We start from the raw sequence: 23,722 nt of genomic DNA, 5'->3' as shown, positions 1-23,722 counted from the left end.
GCACTTTGGGTCATGCAGTATATCGGAAACCGACCCATACGGACTTATATTTACATGCAAATAGTTGTCACCATTCTTCGCAGACGAGTAGTGTTCTAAGAACTTTGGTACACCGAGCACACGTCATATCTGATGAAAGTAGTTTAAAAGACGAACTTTTACATCTGAAGGGAGTTTTTGAGGACAACGGGTATTCTCCACAACAGATACGTAAGGCACTACAAATAAAACCTAAGGTGTCCGTAAGGAATGCAGAAGATGACGAGGAAACATTTAAATCCATGGCTTTCCTGCCGTATGTGGGAAGCCTTTCATCCAAAATAGGACGGATCCTCACTAAACATAAAGTAAAAGTGATTTTTCGTCCACCGGCGAAGACGGCTGCACTCCTGGCTTCCGTTAAAGATGACTTACTACTCCGCAAGCCTGGAGTTTACAGGATACCATGTGAATGTGGCCTTTCATATATCGGACAAACGAATCGTACAGTCCAAGAGAGGTGTACGGAACATCGCAGATACACTCGGCTCTTACAACCCAGTAAATCGGCTGTGGCAGAGCATTGTTTTGATTCTGGTCACTCTATGGTATATGAAACTGTCGAAATTCTGACTTCTGTTTCATCTTTCTGGGACTCCGTAGTAAAAGAGGCCATTGAAATCCGCTTGACGAAGAATTTAATTAACAGAGACAGCGGTTTCACATTAGATAAATCATGGAATCCGGCACTTTCAATATTGAACTTACAAAGACGTCGCAGTTCAGCTCCCAGTAATACATCGACCTCCCAGCATGGATCGAATGTGCAGCCACAGACGTAACTCATGCATATTGTACGTCTTTGCCGCCGATTAACATCACTGGCGCCTTGTTTATCTGTGGCCGCATGCGCAGTGGCGCGGTCCGCGAGTTTAAAAGGATGGAGCGAGCGCTGGAGCGTCAGTCGTACGGATCTCTCTGAAGATGGCTGAAAGGTATACAGCCGAAATATTAGAAGAAGAAGCAGAATTCATGCGGCTGCATTCCCGAAACTTAATGTAGCAGTCTTTGCGCCGCGAAAACTTGAAGATTCACATTGTTATACATCGTTTACCTAGGTGCACAGGACACATCAGAAAGTAACAATAGTACACTACTGGCCATTAAAATTGCTACACCAAGAAGAAATGCAGATGATAAACGGGTATTCATTGGACAAATATATTATACTAGAACTGACATGTGATTACATTTTCATGCAATTTGGGTGCATAGATCCTGAGAAATCAGTACCCAGAACAACCACCTCTGGCGGTAATAACGGCCTTGATGCGCCTGGGCATTGAGTCAAACAGAGCTTGGATGGCGTGTACATGTACAGCTGCCCATGCAGCTTCAACACGATACCACAGTTCATCAAGAGTAGTGACTGGCGTATTGTGACGAGCCAGTTGCTCGGCCACCATTGGCGAGACGTTTTCAATTGGTGAGAGATATGGAGAATGTGCTGGCCAGGGGAGCAGTCCAACATTCTGTATCCAGAAAGGCCCGTACAGGACCTGCAACATGCGGTCGTGCATTATCCTCCTGAAATGTAGGGGTTCGCAGGGATCGAATGAAGGGTAGAGCCAAGGGTCGTAACACATCTGAAATGTAACGTCCACAGTTGAAAGTTCCGTCAGTGGGAACAAGAGGTGACAGAGACGTGTAACCAATGGCACCCCATACCATCACGCCGGGTGATATACCAGTATGGCGATAACGAATACACGCTTGCAATGTGCGTTCCCCGCGATGTCACCAAACACGGATGCGACCATCGTGATGCTGTAAGCAGAACCTGAATTCATCCGAAAAAATGACGTTTTGCCATTCGTGCACCCTGGTTCGTCGTTGAGTACACCATAGCAGGCGCTCCTGTCTGTGATGCAGTGTCTAGGGTTACCGCAGCCGTGGTCTCCGAGCTGATAGTCCATGCTGCTGCAAACGTCGTCGAACTGTTCGTGCAGATGGTTGTAGGCTTGTTGACTAAGGGATCGAGACGTGGCTGCACGATCCGTTACAGCCATGCAGATAAGGTGCCTGTCATCTCGACTGCTAGTGATACGAGGCCGTTGGGATCCAGCACGGCGTTGCGTATTACCCTCCTGAACCCACCGATTCCATATTCTGCTAACAGTCATTGGATCTCGACCAACGCGAGCAGAAATGTCGCGATACGGTAAACTGCAATCGCGGTAGGCTACAATCCGACCTTTATCAAGTCGGAAACGTGATGGTACGCATTTCTCCTCCTTACACGAGGCATCACAACAACGTTTCACCAGTCAACGCCGGTCAACTGCTGCTTGTGTATGAGAAATCGGTTGGAAATTTTCCTCATGTCAGCACGTAGTAGGTGTCGCCACCGGCGCCAACCTTGTGTGAATGCTCTGAATAGCTAATCATTTGCATATGACGACACCTTCTTCCTGTCGGTTAAATTTCGCGTCTGTAGCACGTCATCTTCGTGGTGTAGCAATTTTAATGGCCAGTAGTGTAAATAGTCTGTTACGTTTGCTGCCATGTTGCACTTCCTTGTAGTGTTCTCCGGTGGAATGATAAGACTGGAGGCTGATAGGAGGCTAAGGGAAAGAGAATCTACAGAGTACTGACCAGCTGCGGCTCCTTGAAGGCGTGCGCGGGCGCCTGGAAGCTGGAGCTGCGCGACTGCCGGCCCCTGGAGGAGGCGTGGTCGCGGTCGTCGGCCGAGCTCATCTCGACGACGGTGAGCGGGATGTTGGGCGTGGTGGCGCGCATGGCCGCCTGGTGCTGGCGGTAGCGCTGCTGCAGCGCGCCCAGCCGGTCCGCCGTGGGGTGGCGCGCGTGCTCGGGCGGCGCGCTGCCCAGCTGCGGCGGCGGCGGCGGGCTCGGCGCTGCGGGCACACGTCTCTCCACTGTGCGGCGCTCTAGGCCTCCCAGTTACGTCACATTTCATTATCAGTATACGAGGTGTGCTCGAAAAGTAATGAGACTGGCAGCGATGCGAGCGTAGCACCGCTGTGTTGTTCTACTTGTGTACACCGGTATGTTCATCTCTTCCAGATGCTCGGTCCGAGTTTCAGCTCCGTACAGCCATCAGGTGATTTTTTTAGAGCTTCACCAGGAAGCTGCCTTCATGTTGTGTGTTACCAAAATGGAACAGTGGAATTTAGAGCAATTTTTGTGTAAAACTTGGGGAGTTTGCGAGTGTGACCTTTAAATAGTTGAAAGAGGCCTATGGGGAACATTCCTTCTCAAGAGCACAAGATTTCGCTGGCACAAATCATTTTCGGAAAGCCGAGAACACGTTCAAGATGAGCCTCGCCCAGGGAGATCATGAACTTCAAAAGCCGATGAAACGTCGAACACGTGCGTGCTCTTGTTTCTTCAGGACAAACTGTCATCCCTGTGTTTTACAAAGCCACTTCCATCACTGAATTTTTCATCTCAAATGGTATTTATGTTGTTCCACAGCCCCTCTATTCACCTGAACTAAGTCCTTGTGATTCTTTTCTTCTACATCTACATGTACATACATACTCCGCAATCCACCGTACGGTGCGTGGCGGAGGGTACCTCGTACCACAACTACCATCTTCTCTCCCTGTTCCACTCCCAAACAGAACGAGGGAAAAATGACTACCTATATGCCTCTGTACGAGCCCTAATCTCTCTTATCTTATCTTTGTGGTCTTTCCGCGAAATGTAAGTTGGCGGCAGTAAAATTGTACTGCAGTCAGCCGCAAATGCTGGTTCTCTAAATTTCCTCAGTAGCGATTCACGGAAAGAACGCCTCCTTTCCTCTAGAGACTCCCAACCGAGTTCCTGAAGCATTTCCGTAACACTCGCGTGATGATCAAACCTACCAGTAACAAATCTAGCAGCCCGCCTCTGAATTGCTTCTATGTCCTCCCTCAATCCGACCTGATAGGGATCCCAAACGCTCAAGAATAGGTCGTATTAGTGTTTTATAAGCGGTCTCCTTTACAGATGAACCACATCTTCCCAAAAGTCTACCAATGAACCGAAGACGACTATCCGCCTTCCCCACAACTGCCATTACATGCTTGTCCCACTTCATATCGCTCTGCAATGTTACGCCCAAATATTCAATCGACGTGACTGTGTCAAGCGCTACACTACTAATGGAGTATTAAAACATTGCAGGATTCTTTTTCCTATTCATCTGCATTAATTTACATTTATCTATATTCATAGTTAGCTGCCATTCTTTACACCAATCACAAATCCTGTCCAAGTCATCTGCTATCCTCCTACAGTCACTCAACGACGACACCTTCCCGTACACCACAGCATCATCAGCAAACAGCCGCACATTGCTATCCACCCTGTCCAAAAGATCATTTAAGTAGATAGAAAACAACAGCGGACCTACCGGATTTTTCCGGAATGGAAAAATGTCTCAAAAGGACATCATTTTGGTACTCTGGAGAACATCCAAAAGAGTGTGGCCGACATGTTAAAGGTCCTACCAGTTCAAGCCTTTCAGCAATGCCCCCAAAAATGGGAACAACAACTCCGCCGGTGTACAGCTGCCAAAAGGAACTACTTTATTTAGAAGAAAATAAAAAAAACAACCTTTCCTACATAAAAAATCAGTCTCATTACTTTTCTCGCATCTCTCGTAGTCTGGTTGCAAACTGAAGAGTGAGCAGCTCTTATATTGACGAAACTGTCCTTCCCTGGAGGAACGCTACAGCTTCCTATGTCTGTGAATCAATTGCCCGACGAGACGTACAAGGCAGTCAGCAGCAGTTTAGGTAGATTGCGTTCGTTTGCGTTTCTAGCATTAGATATACGAGACCATTCCATATTGATTTACACTTTACTCTTTTTTCCCGCCATTAATCGTGCGCCATTTGACTGGTCATCACATTTCGAGTATGTAGTAGTTTGGTCTAATCGTAGGTGGCGGGAAAATCAGTATAAGTGTGATCCTTGCACAGCACAGCCCGTTTACCCAACTGCTGTCGTTACATGAGCGGACAACTGGAGTCTATTCAGCATGGACAGCGCTACACGATGTGGTTTCCGTGGAAGGAGGGTGTAAACACTGCGGATATTCAGAGGCAACTGGTAGCAGTGCGGGGAGAGGGTGCACCGTCGAGGAGAGAACTCTTGCAACACGATAACCCTCGTTGCCATACGAGTCGGAAAACCACAGCTGCCGTCACTGAAGTATACTGCCGCAGCCATCGTATTCTCCTAACTTGGCCCCTTCAACTTCTCCAGGCCGTCCTCGAACCATTTTCTGTAGTCTGTCGCACCCACTGCAGAGCAGCTGCTCGCGGTTGCTGAAAGTTTGCAAAATGATGTCTGTGCAGAAGTTTTTTTATTACCCTGAATAAGTGGTAGTCAGAAGGGGCCGAGTCAGGAGAATACGGTGGGGTGTGGCAGTATCTGAAATCCAACTTCAGCGATTGCAGCCTTGGTTTTCCTACTCGTATGGGGACAAGCGCTGTCTTGTTGCAAGAGCATTTTCCGCGACAGTGCGCTCTCTCCACACACTGCCACGAGTTGCCTCTAGATATCCGTAGTGTTTACACCCTCCTTCCACAGAAACCAAGTCGTCCAGCACTGTTCTCCTTATCGGCCGCTCACACAATGACAGCAGTTGGGTCAATAAGCAGTACTGTGTAGGAATCACTGTTTTCAGAATGAGATTTTCACTCTGTAGCGGAGTGTGCGCTGATATGAAACTTCCTGGCAGATTAAAACTGTGTGCCCGACCGAGACTCGAACTCGGGACCTTTGCCTTTCGCGGGCAAGTGCTCTACCATCTGAGCTACCGAAGCACGACTCACGCCCGATACTCACAGCTTTACTTATGCCAGTACCTCGTCTCCTACCTTCCAAACTTTACAGAAGCTCTCCTGCAGGAGAGCTTCTGTACTGTTTTACTGGTTGTCCTGCTAACTAGGATTAGAGCAAACAACCATATAGTTGAAACTGTAATAAAGAGTCAAATGGCGCACCATGAATTAAGGGAAAAATAAATCAGTGCACAATGCTTCTCCTATTACTAATTTATGTATTCCGTTTAGTGGAAAATGAACACTCCCTCGGCGTGTCTGTGCTCTCCGTCCCCACAGATTTAGAATGTTCACAGAGGAACAGCAGGTGCAATTTTTTGTGACGTAGCTGTGTGGACAGAGTAGGGACTCGCCTGCTCGCTCTTCATTTTACAGCCATATTATATTCCATGAATCCTGTGGAAAGTATATCTAATATCTAATCAAATCTTCTCTGGTTATCAGCCGGAGGGTGGCGTCGTATTGTCACGACTTATAAATGAGTTACCTATTCGTCATCATCAGGCGAAGTGTCGGGGTAGTGTCAGTTTCGTTCATGTATAGCCGCTGAACCGCAGATTCCTTTGCCGAAGGCCCAACGGGTAGGCCAGCCATATGCCTCTGGATGAGATGTCGTACCTGGCGGTGCAAAGAGCGGAGGGTTGGGTGGAGGGGAGGCTGGTCGGAAAGAGTCCGAACGTCGAGTCTTGGTGTACCTATTTCGCCCGCTGCTTCCTCTGATTTCACATTAGAGCGTTCCTGACTTGCTAACGCAGCATCCCATACTCAGCTCAGTTGGAAACCACTTTCACGACTAACGTCGTCACGTACTGTTATTTCTATTGCCTCCTTGATGACCCAGTCTCAGAACTCCGGGCACGGCACAGTACCTTTGTTTTTGATGCTGTGCCGCGCCACTACAGGCAGGTCTACGGTTTATAGAAAGCGAGTGAAAGCTTTCTCAGCGAATTTTATTCAGGAAATCTTCTCGAGTTATCAGCCAAGACGTGGCGTGGTGTTATCGCAACATTTCGACGAAATGCCTACGTCATCTTGAGGCAACGTGTTGGGTTGATGTCCAGTTGGTTCCTTTACGGCCGCTGGACCGCAGACTCTGTCGAGGGCCCAACAGAACAAAGGTGCTTTGCCGTGCCAATGGATTCTGTTGGGCCCTCGGCAGTGTCTGTGGTCCAACGGCTGTAAAGGAACCAACTGGACATCAACCCAACACGTTGCCTCAAGATGACGAGTAGGCAACTCGTCGAAACTTTGCGACAACACAATGCCGCCACGATTCGGCTGATAACCCGAGAAGTGCTCTCATTACATTCTTTGGAGAAACTAAGGAATCATGATTAATGTGGCCGGTGCTCTACTGAGACGAAACGTGCAATCAGACACTTATAGTGTGCAAGGCCTATTGTCATACAAAGGCGCTGGTCAATGACTGTTGGACTACGTCGGGTATTGGCGTACAGACGTGTGGCGCCTGGCAGCTGGTACCTGAGTGTACGCTGCACTGCCCCTTTTCCATGTCACTCTCATGTAAACACGACGGTGCTGCCCTGATAAGGTCTTCAGTTCGCTTTGCCGGGTGATAGCTACGTACGTCAAACTGTAACGTCAGTACTGCTCTTGCCAAATGGAGGTTTGCTAAATACAACTTCAAACTTTATCACTGTTTTCGTTTAAAAATGTCACATATTCCTACATTCATGACCGTTCACGGATGTTCTTAGTTTTCTTAGTGCCTACGGACTTTCTTTTAATTTTAAAGTTCGCACATTTGGGAATCACTCTGCTACAAAAAACATTGTTTATTCACACTCGGCTCAAATGCAGCACTCAAGTGCCTCTGCAGTGTTTTGGTGCTCACGTTTTAGAGTGCGTTCCTTTCACATTGTATTAAACTAGTGGTCTTCCGTGGTTACAAACGAAAGTTGACAAGTATCTACACTGTATTTAAGTACAATGTAATGAAATGACTTTATTTTACGAAATATTATTGTATTACAGCACCAATGTTATTAAAAAAATAAAATCAAAAATAGATTTTAATAGTTTTTCTGAAGATACGCTTTAATGGAGTACGAGGAGTTGCCAAAGAGAAATTTGTTTTAAGTCAGTCTTAAAATCTTCCACATTACTTATAAGACATTCAGTACATTCCGGCCTGTTGAAAATTTATGTATATTCGCGAATTTCACAGCAAATATATATAATATGTCTGGGTTTTGTGAAGCATTTGTCAAAATACTAAATACTTATATAGATCATCTGCATGATGTTACAGAAGTAGCTGCAAACAGAATTCTTAAAATACGCTTCTAAAAACACTACTCTTGGAATTATTCCATAATTCATTAGTAAACAGTAACATGAAGACTAACCTGGCTTCTTCATTTTTAAAGTCCATGGGGCAAAAACAATGCATACTGAAAACACATCTGAAGTGAGGAGCTTCATTTATTCTAAATAGCGAATTTTTTTTATTAAAACTGTGGTCTATCTATAGTCTCAAAAATGGCTGTTCCTGCTTCTTATGCTTCATTGTTTGAGTGAATTAATGAATTGCGTGTTTTGAGATTAACGAAAAGTTAATAATATTCGCTTTGGCTTGAATTATCTGCAGATATTTCAGACATTTCTGTAAGGGAAATGGTACTATTTATTATTCCTATATAGGATCAACTGCAAAAACAACAAATTTATTTCTTCTAACAATTCATGTATATCATAAACAACTTAAGACCAAAATCAAAACTCTTATTACTTCCAATTATGAGTGCCTGTTGCTATGTAATCGACATGTAACTGATAAACTGTTTTCTGCCAAGCAGAAAAGATAAAAACCATAAACTTATGTCAATTTATCCAACACATTGTATCTTCTACATGAGATAACAGTTCACAGAATCTAAAGCTCTTGTCAAGTCATAAATTTTACTAAATGGTAAAAATGCTGACTGACTACCAAATCAAAGATGATATAATTCTCTTGAAAAGATGGAAGCTCGAGGGGTGATTTGTTTCCTGTTTTAGACATGAAAGACACCAAGGAACTTCAGCATGTGTTGGCTGCTGTGTATGTAGACAATCCCTCAGAGTATGGCACTGTAATTAAGTGATGTTGGCGTCTACATTGTGGTAAACAATAAAGCAAACTGAGCCCGATAATAATCCCTCAGCGGGGATCACATGATTTGAGGTCCTTGTGCTTGAGGTCCACACAATAAGTCATTGCATAGGTTTTCAGAAGGGTTTGTGGTGGAGGAACAGTGTTGTTCTGAGATAGTGAAATGATTTTCCCCAATTTTTCGCGTGGTTTGTTTCATTTTTCACTGATCCTTCACACTATTAAAATTGTATGGATGGATCAGCTGGGCCATATATCTCTAGAGCATTCTAACAACGTTGTGGAGATTGCTCCAAACAGATGTACATCGTGCTACACTATAGATGTTCAGCTTACTGCATTGGTATGCAGAGGATACTGATTCTTGCCATTACAATTCACTAAGTGTTTTCGGCTAAACCGTTTATGCTAAGGATCTCCTGTCGAATCAGTATAAAGAAATTTGTGTATTTGGTAAAACTTTTTTACCATATTTTGACATCCTGGTAACTGTATTCACTGAGACCTTGATAATATCTGTAACTAATGGCGAGCAACTGTCAAATAACATAACTGTGTGTAAGCAGAATTTTTAACACACGCCAATTTATTTCGTTGAAATTACTACTAGATGTCATATACAAATTTATCATGCACCACCAGAAGGACATTGGCTGTAGCTTTCTTAAAGGAACCATTCTGGCAATTATGAGAAGTAATTTAGGGAAACTGCAGATAACCAAAATATGGATGACTGAATAAGAATTTAAATCCTGGAATGATGCCTAATAATGAATGCCACGTGTTTGTCTACTTTTTACCAGTAAGTTAACTGATCTATAATTCGTAAGGAAAACTAGCTCGGAAGAATGTTATGATATTTTACGAACCAATTTTAGAGTAATTGCAGTGTTTATTCTGAAACAAATACTGAAGGAATACTCTATCAGATTTAAGATGTTCTGTCTTAAATATATCGTAATTTATCTTTGTTCATGTAGACATCTTTAAGAAGCTGCATGAGACAAGCAATGTTATTATGTCCAACTAGGAAACACTGTGCTTGACAAGTTTCGTATGGAACTCTAAAATATGTTCTTTGGAAATGTAAAACCCTTGGTGGAATAATAGGTATCAAAACAGACAGTTGAAATGTATTAGTTACCACTAAAAAGTATTTTGAATATTTAAAATGTACCAATAGTTAAAATGTTACTAGAGAATAAACACCCTCAGAATATGGAAGCTAAATTTGAGCATACTTGCAGCTACCATGTGTCACTATACAGGGTAATGCGTTCTGACTCAAGTAATTGACTCAGAAGTTATATCATGTTATCAACCTATAACATTCAAAATAATTGTATGAATGATATGATGTTGGTCACAACCTTATACATCAACAATGAGATTCATTATCTCAACTGTGTTATAATAATGGTAATACAGTATTTTCAAGGTTTGGAGCTATTGCAGTGAAGTATTAAACAGATATTTGATTAACGAAGATAAAGTAACAGAAAGAAAATGAAAATCAAAACAATCTGAAAAGACAAGAGCAAAGATATTTTGAATTGACTGTCACTTAATATTTCATAGGTCTTTTTTGTCATCCACTGCTTGAAAAGGAACAGGTCAGCTGTCTATATCATTTTCATCACAAATCTCGTATACACAAGCTGTAAAATTTTCACACTGTTAAGAAAAGGAAGACCATTATGAAGCTGAAGTTGTATTTAGCAGATACCCTTCATTTGGAATCCTGATAAAATGTTAAGATCTACTGATACTGAAACTCATTATGTAGACCAGTGTGTATCACTCTGCGTCATATGCTGTTGGTTCAATCAGTATTGACCACTGCTGAAAGTATCAAAATGTTCAAATTGCTAAAATATGGATTTATTCAAATGAACTAGTGGTCTGTTGTATATTATTTGTTTACACAGACTAATAAGAACCATCCAGAAGCAGTAGGACAAACAGAAAAAGGTACTGGTTAGTGTCTTTCTTGAAGCAGTCCTTAGTTCTATTAGACACATATAAAAACCTTTATAGCCACCTAAAGTGCGTCACTGATTTTGATTAAAGTATAACTATCCACATGTATGGTTGTGGCGTCTTTTCCTGCTATTACTATCATTTTAGTTTTAGTTCTCCCTTTCCCCTACTGACACAAGCTTAGGTATCTATGTGTGTGTGTGTGTATGTGTGTGTGTGTGTGTGTGTGTGTGTGTGTGTGTGTGTGTGTGTGTGTGTGATTCCATGCCAGTGGGATACATCTCCACAAATATGTATTATTTTATTGTTGCTGAAATAATTACTGAGGACAGGTCTATTTTGCTTACCAGTATTTCTCAAGTACCTTCTTTTCATCTATCTAGTCATAAGTAACACCATTTATCAATAGTTTCAAATAAAAATACAAATTGCAAGAATATCACATTTACACAACTTAGGAAAACAAACTAAATCTTGAAACTTCTTGAACTACTTCTTTTAGAACTGAATCATTAGTATTCACTCACACACTATATTAATAAAAATTACAGTATGCTGAAAATAATTTGATTCAAAATGTTAGTATTTTTGTTGCTGTTGCTGTATAGTGGAGCAATCTCAAGCAAAAATTGTAATTACTTTAAACATATCTTCCTTACAACATATGTCTTACCACTGTAATAAGTGCTCTTACATTGAACTTTGTTGTTTGGCGTTTCAGGAAGAGGTCGAGTACTCATTATCCTCCTTAGGCTTCCCATTTTATCCTTGATAGAAAATTCCTTCTTTGGCAATGGTGGGCCCTAATTTAAACAAGATAAAAAACAGTGTATCCAAGTACAAAACGAGTTGAATATCTCAGTCACACTGTAACATGGGATCACCATGCTAAAGAAACAAATGCCAGAATTATTTCCTGGCAGATTTAATGATGATTAGTGGAGAATAATTTGCACTAGTATTATAAATTGGCATGCAAATGATGTATACATGATTCCTAGCAAATCACATAATTAAACAGCTTACACAAATTTTGATCTGTGGTTCCAGTGCTACAGGTATATTAATCTAAATTTTCATGTTATACTTCTCATTTGAACATTATATTTTCATTCAGCTATGTATGGATCCATCTGTTTTCATGAAAGGTTAACTATTCTTCTGTCTGCATGGTGGCCCATCAGTCACATCACTACCTGGCGATATCAACTGCTCCCTTACTATGATTTAGAGGAGACCAGACAAATAAGATCATATTTTTCAGTTTGTGAAGAGGGTTTTAAATAGATAATTAGTAATCAGAAATTTACTCACTGTATTTTCCAGTTACTTGGAATAAACATATATTTTTTCTAACATAGATATGAGACATTACATAAAATACATATATGTGAGGTGTGGTTTTCAGTGAATGAACAAAGGCACAACTTTTCATAAAAAATATATTGTGAACGTTTTTTTACAAGAATAATAACATATGACTGTATTACAACAGAAATAACATATTTTTATCAGAAAATAAAATGTATACATAATATTCTCGAGTATTTACATACATCTTATAACTTTACAACATTTCATTGCCATATACCTTTGCTTTAAATTTACAATATGCTACTTATTTAAAAATCAGGCCAAATGTCAACACTAATAAGATTTCAACAATAAAACTTTCTTCACTGACAAAAAGTTTACCTTCAATATACTATGATATAATGTTACTCAAAAGATATCTGTTCTTATAGATAACCCTTGTGGTTAATGAGACTTGTATGTTTTCATATTAGTGATTTTATATCTTACTTAGCTATGGGGACAAAAGGGCAGTGTTGATACAATGAACACAGTGTCATATCTGACGTTTAATTATGGCAGTAAGTTACATTAAATATCTGGGCTGAAATACTATTATGAAATAGTCATCTCTATTCCTAAAGTGAAAAAAACGTAAGTTACACAAGACTGTAGGAATTGAAACGTTATATACCATATAAATACACCAAACAGTTCTAAACAAAAAGTCTCTCTCATAGAATTGTGCATTTTCTGTTTTTAAATGTTATATAAATATAATTTATATAAAGTTTTGTATCGCTGAAAAAGAAGGGAAACTAGGAAATATTCAAATGTTATGGTGCCAGAGAAAACACATCGTTGTATGGGGATGAATATTGGCTCAATGTCCTTCTACAGACAAATCAACAAGTAATAATCATTTAATAAATTATATTCAGTAATAGTTACCCTATAACCAGTTTCTAATTTAAATGGAAAAGGGATGTTTTCACAAGTTATTTATTTCCAGCCTTGAAGGAGAACACAGCAATTTGAATAAAATTTGAAACTGTAAAATTATTTTTATTCATAAGTTATACCAATTTAAATATATTGAATTTTTCAGAAAGCAGTGAACCTTTCGACATTTATCCTACAATGTAGTAAGCAATTAAATAATTTATCACGATTTTTTAATTATGCAGATCTTGTCAAAATATTGTATACATGTGTGTGCCATTAACAGTAATCACAACCATTTCATCATGCTAACCTATGCAAATAACAGCAATGCATGATATGTAGTGCAGTTTACATACAGGTTTCTAAAGAGCAGCAATATGATTTGTATGATATTCAGACTTTCCTGCATATACCTCATTTCTTATGATATATACTGTGGAACATGTGTAGTCAGATGCAAGACGAAGCTTAAAAAGTAACTGGTATGTTTATGGTAAATAGTTCACGTTTCTAGGCACGAGCCAAATGCAGTGTGATGATAGATTCTACGGTAAAGAAATGCAGTTGTCTTTAAAAGTGGAAGCTGTTTTTTGATGAGGAGGTAGGTGTTCAGCTCGTCTGAGGCAGAGAGGCGGTACCAAAGGGAAGGCAGTGTCCTAGCTGAGGGCGCAGCACTGGCTGCTTACCTGGTGCACTGCGTGTGGCAACGGTGAGCTGGTACGACTGCCTGGGCGCTTGTTGCGACGTGGGGGCGGCACGGGGGCGGCGCTGTGTTCTCCCTTAGGGGGCAGCGGTGGCCGGAACGTGTTGAAGCGGTTCAGGTCCAGCGGCTGTGGACCACCAACATAGGCTCTTTATTACACAGTACATTTACAGATACAATTATGTCATCCTCTCCCTAATCCCACTCTTTCGCCTGACACACCTTATGTTTGCCAATGCAGCTGTGAGTCAGAGCGCGCAATGTGGCTTGCTCTGGGCTGAATAGTACACTTTATCTTAAAAAGTGTACGATTATATCAACACCGAACAGATTCAAAGATATGTCCAGCTGTCACCGTAGCTTCTTACACATGCACACCATTCAGGGGAATGTAAATCAGTACAGCTTAATTCCCTAGAGAGTTATAATGGCCACCACAATGTTCTTCATGCTTAGTTTTGTTACCAGCTAGGGTATATAGGGGCGTAGACAGCAGCCGATGTTGAGAGATCACTGAAGGACATGGAGATAGCATGAACTCGTGTGAAACAGTGTTATCAGCACAGGAAACAGTTTGGAAGAGGCATCATTGTGCAGTCGGCCGAATAGTGAAAAAACCAGAGTTGTAGGGCATTCGGATGCGATGCTGGTGTAATGTTGAGCTGTATGGGAACGTGAGGACAGGCAAACTCGTCATCAAAGTTCCAGTCGACCACGACTGACTATCACAAGGGAGGGTAGCGATATTGTGTGCAAAGCACATTGTTAACCTTTCACATCTGTGCCTACCATCCGAGAACATGTAATGGTCTCCCTGTGACTTTCTCTGCCATCTCACACCATTGGTCAGAGACTGTCAGCAGCCAAACTGGGGAATCACTGTGTCATGTATAGGCTGCTGTTAACACCACAACACAAACAGCTGCGTTTGGGGACGTGCCATGATAAGGAAGCATGGTGTGTTGATGAACTGCATTGAATTGTGTACGTCAAGAATCTGTTTTCTGCACTGCCAGGGATTACCACTGTCCGAGAGCATGGTGGTGACCTGAGGAGAGGTCCAATTCTTCTAACATTTTGGAGAGGCACAGCATTGTCACTCCTGGTGTCATGTTGCGGAGAGCCATCGGGTATTGCTACAGGTCAATGGTTGGTAGTGATTGAGCGAAGTCTGAAGACACAAAACTACGACAAACACCAAGCGTCCTTATGTGTTACCTCTCATGCGACAGAATCTGCGCGATGTTGAGGTACCCCCAGTAGCAATCAGGATCCACAGATCTGTCCCCAATACGTGGAACAAGCTTGGACATCAACTCTGTTTCAGTACCAGTGTCCAAGGACCAGTTATAACAGTTGTGGACCAGCTTGCCTCAGGAGGACATACAATGGCTTTATGAAACTCTTCCAAACGAAATCATAGCAAGCATTTAGGTCAGATGCGGTGCAACGACGTACTGATCAGTGGGGTCATACTGGCAAGTTGTTTGGAAATCTGATTCAATATTGTAATCTCTGAAATAGCTTCTCATGATTCTCAACCGTGAAGATACGTTTTGTTTCCTTATATCCTTCTGAATGCTTCCGTTTTTTTTGCTGGGTAGTGTGCATTAAATAGTCATGTGGTCAAATTGTGGGCGTATGCTACATCAGTTATTTATTAATACTATTGCGGTGTATGCAGTAACTACTACATGCGTTTTTTTATCTATTTGTTGCTCACATTGTGGTCGTGATGTCAACTTGCATGTTTTATTAGACTTATCCCTTTTCTCACTGTTGCTGAATATAAGAAAATAAAAGAAACAGGAAGGCCATTAACAGCGAGCATCTTAACACAACAAGTCTACTGTAGTCTACTACTAAGGAAATACACTACTGGCCATTAAAATTGCTATACCACGAACATGACGTGCTACAGACGCGAAATTTAACCGACAGGAAGAAGATGCTGTGATAAGCAAATGATTAGCTTTTCAGAGCATTCACACAAGGTTGGCGCCGGTGGCGACACCTACTACGTGCTGACATGAGGAAAGTTTCCAACCGATTTCTCATACACAAACAGCAGTTGACCGGCGTTGCCTGGTGGAACGTTGTTGTGATGCCTCGTGTAAGGAGGGGAAATGCGTACCATCACGTTTCCGACTTGATAAAGGTCGGATTGTAGCCTATCGCGATTGCGGTTTATCGTATCGCGACATTGCTGCTCGCGTTGGTCGAGATCCAATGACTGTTAGCAGAATATGGAATCGGTGGGTTCAGGAGGGTAATACGGAACGCCGTGCTGGATCCCAACGGCCTCGTATCACTAGCAGTCGAGATGACAGGCATCTTATCCGCATGGCTGTAACGGATCGTGCAGCCACGTCTCGATCCCTGAGTCAACAGATGGCGACGTTTGCAAGGCAACAACCATCTGCACGAACAGTACGACGACGTTTGCAGCATCATGGACTGTCAGCTCGGAGACCATGGACTGCGGTTACCCTTGACGCTGCATCACAGACAGGAGCGCCTGCGATGGTGTACTCAACGACGAACCAGGGTGCACGAATGGCAAAACGTCATTTTTTCGGATGAATCCAGGTTCTGTTTACAGCATCATGATGGTCGCATCCGCGTTTGGCGACATCGCGGTGAACGCACATTGGAAGCGTGTATTCGTCATCGCCATAGTGGTGTATCACCCGGCGTGATGGTATGGGGTGCCATTGGTTACACGTCTCCGTCAGCTCTTGTTCGCATTGACGGCACTTTGAACAGTGGACGTTACATTTCAGATGTGTTACGACCCTTGGCTCTACCCTTCATTCGATCCCTGCGAAACCCTACATTTCAGCAGGATAATGCACGACCGCATGTTGCAGGGCCTATACGGGCCTTTCTGGATACAGAAAATGTTCGACTGCTGCCCTGGCCAGCACATTCTCCAGATCACTCACCAACTGAAAACGTCTGGTCAATGGTGGCCGAGCAACTGGCTCGTCGCAATACGCCAGTCACTACTCTTGATGAACTGTGGTATCGTGTTGAAGCTGCATGGGCAGATGTACCTGTACATGCCATCCAAGCTCTGTTAGACTCAATGCCCTGGCGTATCAAGGCCGTTATTACGGCCACAGGTGTATGTTCTGGGTACTGATTTCTCAGGATCTATGCACCCAAATTGCGTGAAAATGTAATCACATGTCAGTTCCAGTATAATATATTTATCCAGTGAATACCCGTTTATCATCTGCATTTCTTCTTGATGTACCAATTTTAATGGCCAGTAGTGTAGTTAGCGGATAATTAGTAACAGACAACACGCAGATGTGAGGTGGAGAGGAACGAGGAGAGAGACTGTGTCTTCCTTTGTGCCTCATCCCTCACAGGTATTCTTCTCAGCTGCTTACTACACACACACACACACACACACACACACACACACACACACACGCACAGAAAGAACTAACGGAAAGGGAGGAATCGTTGATTAGGTTGCAACACTCATTGCCCACAAACAAGGCAAGAGGCACCAAGTGAACAAACTGTGCTACGACAAAAATCGTCACAGTTCTGGCAATATAAATCTGAAATTATTGCCAAATCAGAAGTGAATTGTTTCACATAGTTTGGCTAACGTAAACCGAAGTGTGAAAACAAGAACATAAAAAACCTCGTCACTTTCACACAGTTTGGCTAACGTAAACCGAAGTGTGGAAACAAGAACATAAAAAAGCTCGACACGAATATGTCTCGAACTTCTCTAAGTGAATTGGAAGTGCACTCTCTAACCTAAGACCATGTGAGATTAAAATTCAGGTTTTGCCAGGAGAGAAGAGTAATTGCAAGTAACGATCTATTCAAGTAACAACTGGCCTGTTACCCATTACTTCCCCGAAGTGTGCCAACGAACATACATTGCACGCACTTCCTCCTACCTCCCTCTCTGTCCATTTCCTCCACCTCCCTCCCCTTTTTACATTGCAGTCTTCCTCCATCTCGTTGTCCTCCACCTCCTTCTCCCTTTCTCTTTCCATATTATCCCCCTACTTCTCTTTGTGCATCCTTTCCTCCTCTAGTTCCTATCCATCTCCTCCTGACCGCTCTCCCAGTCCATCTCAAATGGTCCAAGTGGCTCTGAGCACTATGGGACTTAACATCTGTGGTCATTAGTCCCATATAACTTAGAACTACATAAATCTAACTAACCTAAGGACATCACACACATCCCTGCCCGAGGCAGGATTCGAACCTGCGACCGTAGCAGTCGCGCGGTTCCGGACTGAGCGCCTTAACCGCGAGACCACCGCGGCCGGCAGTCCATCTCATCCTCCCTCCATCTCTCCCCCCATTTCCATCTCAGCACTCTTCCTTGATCTATCCCCTCCCCTGTTCTCTTTCTGGTGGAGGCTCTGTAATGGTGTGGGGCGCGTGGAGTTGGAGTGGTATGGGACCCCTGATATGTCTAGAAACGACTCTGACAGGTGACACGCACATAAGTTTCCTGTCTGATCAACTGCATCCCTTCACGTGCATCGCGCATTCCGACTGACTTGTGCAATTCTGGCAGGAACTCCACACGTCCAGAATTACTACAGAACGGCTCGAGGAACACTCTTCTGAGTTTAAACACTTCCGCTGGCCGCCAAACTCCCCAGACATGAACATTATTGAGCACATATGGGATGCCTTGCAACGAGCTGTTCAGAAGAGATCTCCACGCTCTAGTACTCTTACCGATTTATGGACAGCCCTGCAGTATTCATGGCGTCAGTTACCTCCAGCAATACTTCAGACATTACTCGACTATATGCCATTTCGTGTTGCGGCACTTCTGCTTGCTCGCGGGGGCCCTACTCTATATTAGGCAGGTGTACCAGTTTCTTTGGCTCTTCAGTGTCTTCTTGAGTCAAATGAAGAAGTTATGGGACTCGGCAGTGGGATGGGTCTTTTACAGGCTTAGCGGAAAGGTCCTACAGGAATGGGATCCATTCAGGTTGGGTTCGAAAACATTTATCCACACAAGCGTCTTATCATTTGTCGCCCTCGCCTGCCCCTCCTCCTCCCTCTCTCCCCCGTCCCTCCTTCTTTTCTCTCGTACACTTTTACCAGTGTCAGTTTTCGCTACTAATTGTGATACGCACTGTACACAAATCTTGCGCTTGGGCGCCCCTAGCACCCCTCTTAGCGTGGCGCCTCAAGGGCCGCTACTAACTGTGACTCGTCCTGTGTAAGAAATCCCTTTCAGCTTGGAGCACCAAGCGGTGGTTTGTGTCGCTTAGGCCTTTTTTTCCGTAAAAGTACAGTGTTTTCACCTCGACCTAGCATACACGATTTTGGCCTGTCACTGTGTTCACACGATACGTTCCAAGACAAGAACTTGGTCAGCAGGGCGGATAGCCAGCAGGCGTACCTTCCTGTGGTGGGTCTGTCGTTTGGGGTGCCTGTGGTACATGTCGTCGCAGCTGTAGCAGAACACCTGGCTGGAGCACTGCTCGCAGCGCACCGTGGGTTCCGAACAGCCGCACAGGTCGCAGTGGCGACCGTCTCCTCGCTTGCCCTCTCCTGCACAAACACAAGAAAGAAAGCACAATTAATCAGCCACTCCTCGCTGGTCGCATCGCTATGGATACGCTAAATAGGGCACAACAGCGGATAGCTATTCGGCTACGTTTTTTTGCGTTTACAAATTAATCAGTTTACAAATTAATCAGTTCCGATATTTGACTCTATAGGTCGTTTATTCTACAGTACAGTAAAGATCAAAGCCTTTGTCCATTTTCAAGTACCACATTGTTGTGCATTATCAATCTTCAGTAACGAACTCACTGTCGAAATATATTAAATTCGGTTATATATTGCATGAAACGACGGTACTTTCATTTAAAAAGTATTACATGACCGTGGCTGCAAACCATGTTAAATTATAATCAATAACACTTTCTCTTCTATAATACATTATTCTCTCATGACTCTGAAATATTTTCTCTGTTTTCCATATTGTATTGGCGTTGAAAAAGTCGCCAAGACGATTTCTAAATGTAACTTTGCTATCGAGAAAATTATTTTGAACATTGTTGAATAGAGAACAGCTGAGAGACGATCTGAGTGTGCAAGAAGGGGAGGATGCTGGTCACGCAGAAAGACGTCCCAACCAAGCTGCTGGACTGTGCCTTCCTTTTTCTTTTCTTCGTGTTAGTTGCGCGCGTCTGTATTTTGTAGAATTCAACCGCGGACAGCCATTTTTCTGCTTCATGCACTGTCACGTGCGGTGAGAAAAAGAGGAGTAGGTCAGTGTAATTTTTCATTCACTAATGCCTTATAAATATGTGTTATTAAGCAAATCACATTTCAGAAAGAAAATTGTCAATACAAAAAAAAAAAAAAAACATCGAAAAAGATTTTATAAGTGGAGTTGGGTATTACAATTGCAGCATCGCACTACATGCAAATTTTCTCGTTAAGTTTGTCGTAAATAGTCTGTTCATTATCTGAAGGAATAACGGTCTTTTACAGTAGCAGCAGTAGACTCGTCACTACTATTGGTTTTAGCTAAGAATGAGGTAAATTGTACGGTTTTCCAAAACCTTTGTCCACTTCTCAAATAATATAAAGAACATGACAGGTAGTAAAGCTAAATATGTAGGGAAGTTGAAAAGGCGTTTTTCTGGCGACTACGTCAAGTTTATCTGTACAAAAGTCAACATGTATGAGTATCTAACCATGGATTAATTTAACACGCTGTAAATTGATTCATTCCACTTCATTACTGTATGTCTTACAAATGACCCGCAGAACATCCAACTAGCAAATTAATTTTATTGATGCAGTGTTCCTAGTCATTTCAATCACGTCTACTGCGATTTACTCTCCGAAAATATTAGCAATTAGCGTGATCTATGTTGGAGACGCTTTGAATTCTTTATAGAATTATTCGCATAAGCCCGTGTCTGTAAAAATACTTATTCTGACTGACTGTTCTGCGTTAAACTGTTTTACTTGAGGTACGTACCGTGTATGCAGTCTCTGTACGCTCACTTACGGCATTCTTCTGCAGGATTCTGTAGTGTCGGTCTACGAGCCGTTTCCCTACTATTACTGCATACGACCATAGCTTCCAGAAAACTCGAAGTTATACATGCGTGAAGACCTATTCTTCTGCCACACCTCGATTTTCTAGTGAGCATTCCATTTGTCTCTTTGTTCTTACGATTCTTTCACTTGTACCTCAATGTGCGATAAATATTGCCAACAAGAGACGACTTTAAAGCTTGATGTTCATTTCGAACTACAGGTATTGAACTAACCGCTTACTGACTTTAATTACTGCAAGAACTCTTATCTAGCTTTCAACTGCCTATCTAATTTCACGTCAAGTTGTAACTTGTTATAGTAGAAGAGAGAAGTTTTACAAACCCTTCTTTCTGGGGGATTATTTTTGATGATGTCCATCAACTTATATGGGATTAGTGGATTCTCCTTACTGCATGGCAAATTTCCTACGCTTTTTCTGCAGGAACGGAGCAATAAGAAGGAAAACTAAGTGCTAATGAAACTGAAGGTATTTCCACGCATTGACCAGACAACGAGGTTGTGAGACAGTAGAAGGCATAATCTATCGTGTACTTACTAGTTCGCCTAGAATAATGTCTGTAAAATTTCGTTGAAGTCTCTTAAGTATTAGATTGGAATAAGAAATACCATCAGATTGAGAACACCGCCACTTAACGACGTATTTGTCCGCAGGCGTTCACCTTTTAATGCCACTTTATATACTATTTTGCTGTCCACTAGTAGTGTAGATGTTTTTTAATTCTTGCACACTTATTTCTTTAAGATAGACAAAGTATCATTAGTTTTAATTTCTTTCAAGGATGTCCTGTGCGCTGTCGTATTGTGTGTACATCAAAGATCTGTAGTTTATTTGCGCAGCATGTGCACAATTCATCAACAATTTTTTAAGTTTATATTTTATTTTGAAATAAGTAACAATCTGAAATCACAAACTATTGGTTCCTATTATACAGCTGTTCGCACCTTGTCTACTGGGAACACCTTTTCATAAAAAGCTTTACTAGTAATTAATTTTATAGTGTCTCAGATATGTTAACCAACGATTTTGACGGACGTTACGTATGTCGTAGGTGGATCTGTTCTGCGTACCTGGTTAGGTGCTTTTCATGCGAGGGCTCACTAGTTTCCGAGAAAATCGATGTTGAAGTTTTATACGTACCTCCTACACCTGTAACGGTAGTCATGGGTAGGGCAGCGAGCCTAGTACACGGCTACAATGCTGTTGGTCCGGGTTCAAATCCTGCATGTGTAATTTCTTTTCAGCTTCATCCTTCAGAATATCCATAAATAGTATATCATGCAGAATTATTCAAAACTGCCATTTACACCGCAGTAATATAATTAATAAATCATTCGCAACTGCAAACTTCCTTGAAGTCTGTATTCCGTTCGTAGTTCGTAGTGAAAATTAAAAATATTTGGATAGCGTTTGCTTACTGCGTTTCCTAGATGCGACCTCGTCATTTTGTTGTCCCCTCCCGCTCACGGACTGTTACGGAACTCTCAGGCCCTGTAAATCGGCAGCTGGCATTTGTCAACAGCAGCAGCTGTTCGCAATGCGTCGTCAGTGCAGTGTATGTCATAACAGGCAGTGAAATGGAAGAAGCAAGCGTTATTAGGGAAGGACAGGCAGAAGAAGATCCTTCAGAAGTAGTGGAGTGTCATGAGTAATCGAAGGGCGAACTCACTAACGCCATCAGATGCACCTAAAGATTGCTTCACGATTTGAATCTTCTCTCAAATACACTTCCGAGCACACGTTCCTGCAATTGTAGATGCGATATTCAGCACAATACAAGACCTGTTGGCCCAAAGACGAATCATCATTCTGGATGATTTAATAGACGTAATACATTCTGTAACAAACGGTATACACATTTGAAGAATGTTTGCTGTAATGACTCATTTATGAACGAAAATACTAGGCGAAAATGACTGTTTTTGAATAAACTTGTAGGACATATATTACTCAATAATATTCTGTACCATGAAATTAAAAAAAAACCAACAACATAGGAATTGAACGCGAACCACTAGCACGGTAACCGTGGACCTTCGCCGCTAAGCTACACTCGCTGGTCGAAACATGACTAACGTTCAAGTATAGGAGGTACGCATAAAACTTCAACACTGATTTTCTCGGAAACTCTGCGTATTATAACATTATATTATATATATTAAAAATATGTAGTCTGTATCCGCCCGAATGTCCATTAGAGAGTCATATAAAAATTTTAAGCAACTTGGACAAGCAATTTTCGAGATTTTTAGTAATAACGTCAAATGACGACTTGTCTCTATATGGTAGCAAAAATTTTGTGGGTAAGAAGAACAGATATGGGACGATCACTTAAAATCGGTATAAGGGAAAGAGAAGGGAAGAGTTAGATTTGCTGCAAGACTTCTGGTGTTTGTAAAAAAAAAAAAAAGAAAGACTGTTGCAAGACATCAGAGCGGGAAATTCTAGAGCATTGTTCCAGTATTTAGAGACCCTACCAACTAGGCATCGACACAAACTAGGCATCAACAGGTCGGTACAGCAGAAATGCTCGCAGCCGGCCGGTGTGGCAGTGCGGTTCTAAGCGCGTCAGTTTGGAACCGCGTGACCGCTACGGTCGCCGGTTCGAATCCTGCCTCGGGCATGGATGTGTGTGATGTCCTTGGGTTAGCTAAATTTAAGTAGTTCTACGTTCTAGGGGACTGATGACCTCAGTAGTTAAGTCCCATAGTGCTCAGAGCCATTTGAACCATTTTTGAGAAATGCTCGCGGTCCTTGGGACAAAGACGACG

The 23,722-nt window shown here is 42.4% G+C and overlaps 1 protein-coding gene across 1 annotated transcript in view; it reads right to left on the bottom strand.

Annotated features, from left to right (window-relative positions):
* The window catches only part of LOC126157305 (E3 ubiquitin-protein ligase lubel), a 441,950-nt gene that overhangs the window by 191,555 nt on the left and 226,673 nt on the right, over positions 1–23,722 (bottom strand). Inside the window, exons 4-7 of the mRNA XM_049916367.1 lie at positions 19,272–19,423; positions 13,854–13,997; positions 11,624–11,732; positions 2,635–2,894 (exon numbers count right to left, since the gene is read on the bottom strand). Of these exons, the coding sequence (XP_049772324.1) occupies positions 2,635–2,894; positions 11,624–11,732; positions 13,854–13,997; positions 19,272–19,423 (665 nt within the window). The remainder of the gene's footprint in view (positions 1–2,634; positions 2,895–11,623; positions 11,733–13,853; positions 13,998–19,271; positions 19,424–23,722) is intronic.

Source organism: Schistocerca cancellata, chromosome 2 (genome assembly GCF_023864275.1).
Source record: "Schistocerca cancellata isolate TAMUIC-IGC-003103 chromosome 2, iqSchCanc2.1, whole genome shotgun sequence".
NCBI classification, from domain to species: domain Eukaryota; kingdom Metazoa; phylum Arthropoda; class Insecta; order Orthoptera; family Acrididae; genus Schistocerca; species Schistocerca cancellata.
The sequence above is the reverse complement of the archived record's forward strand: the minus strand, read 5'-3'. Positions and strand labels throughout refer to the sequence as shown.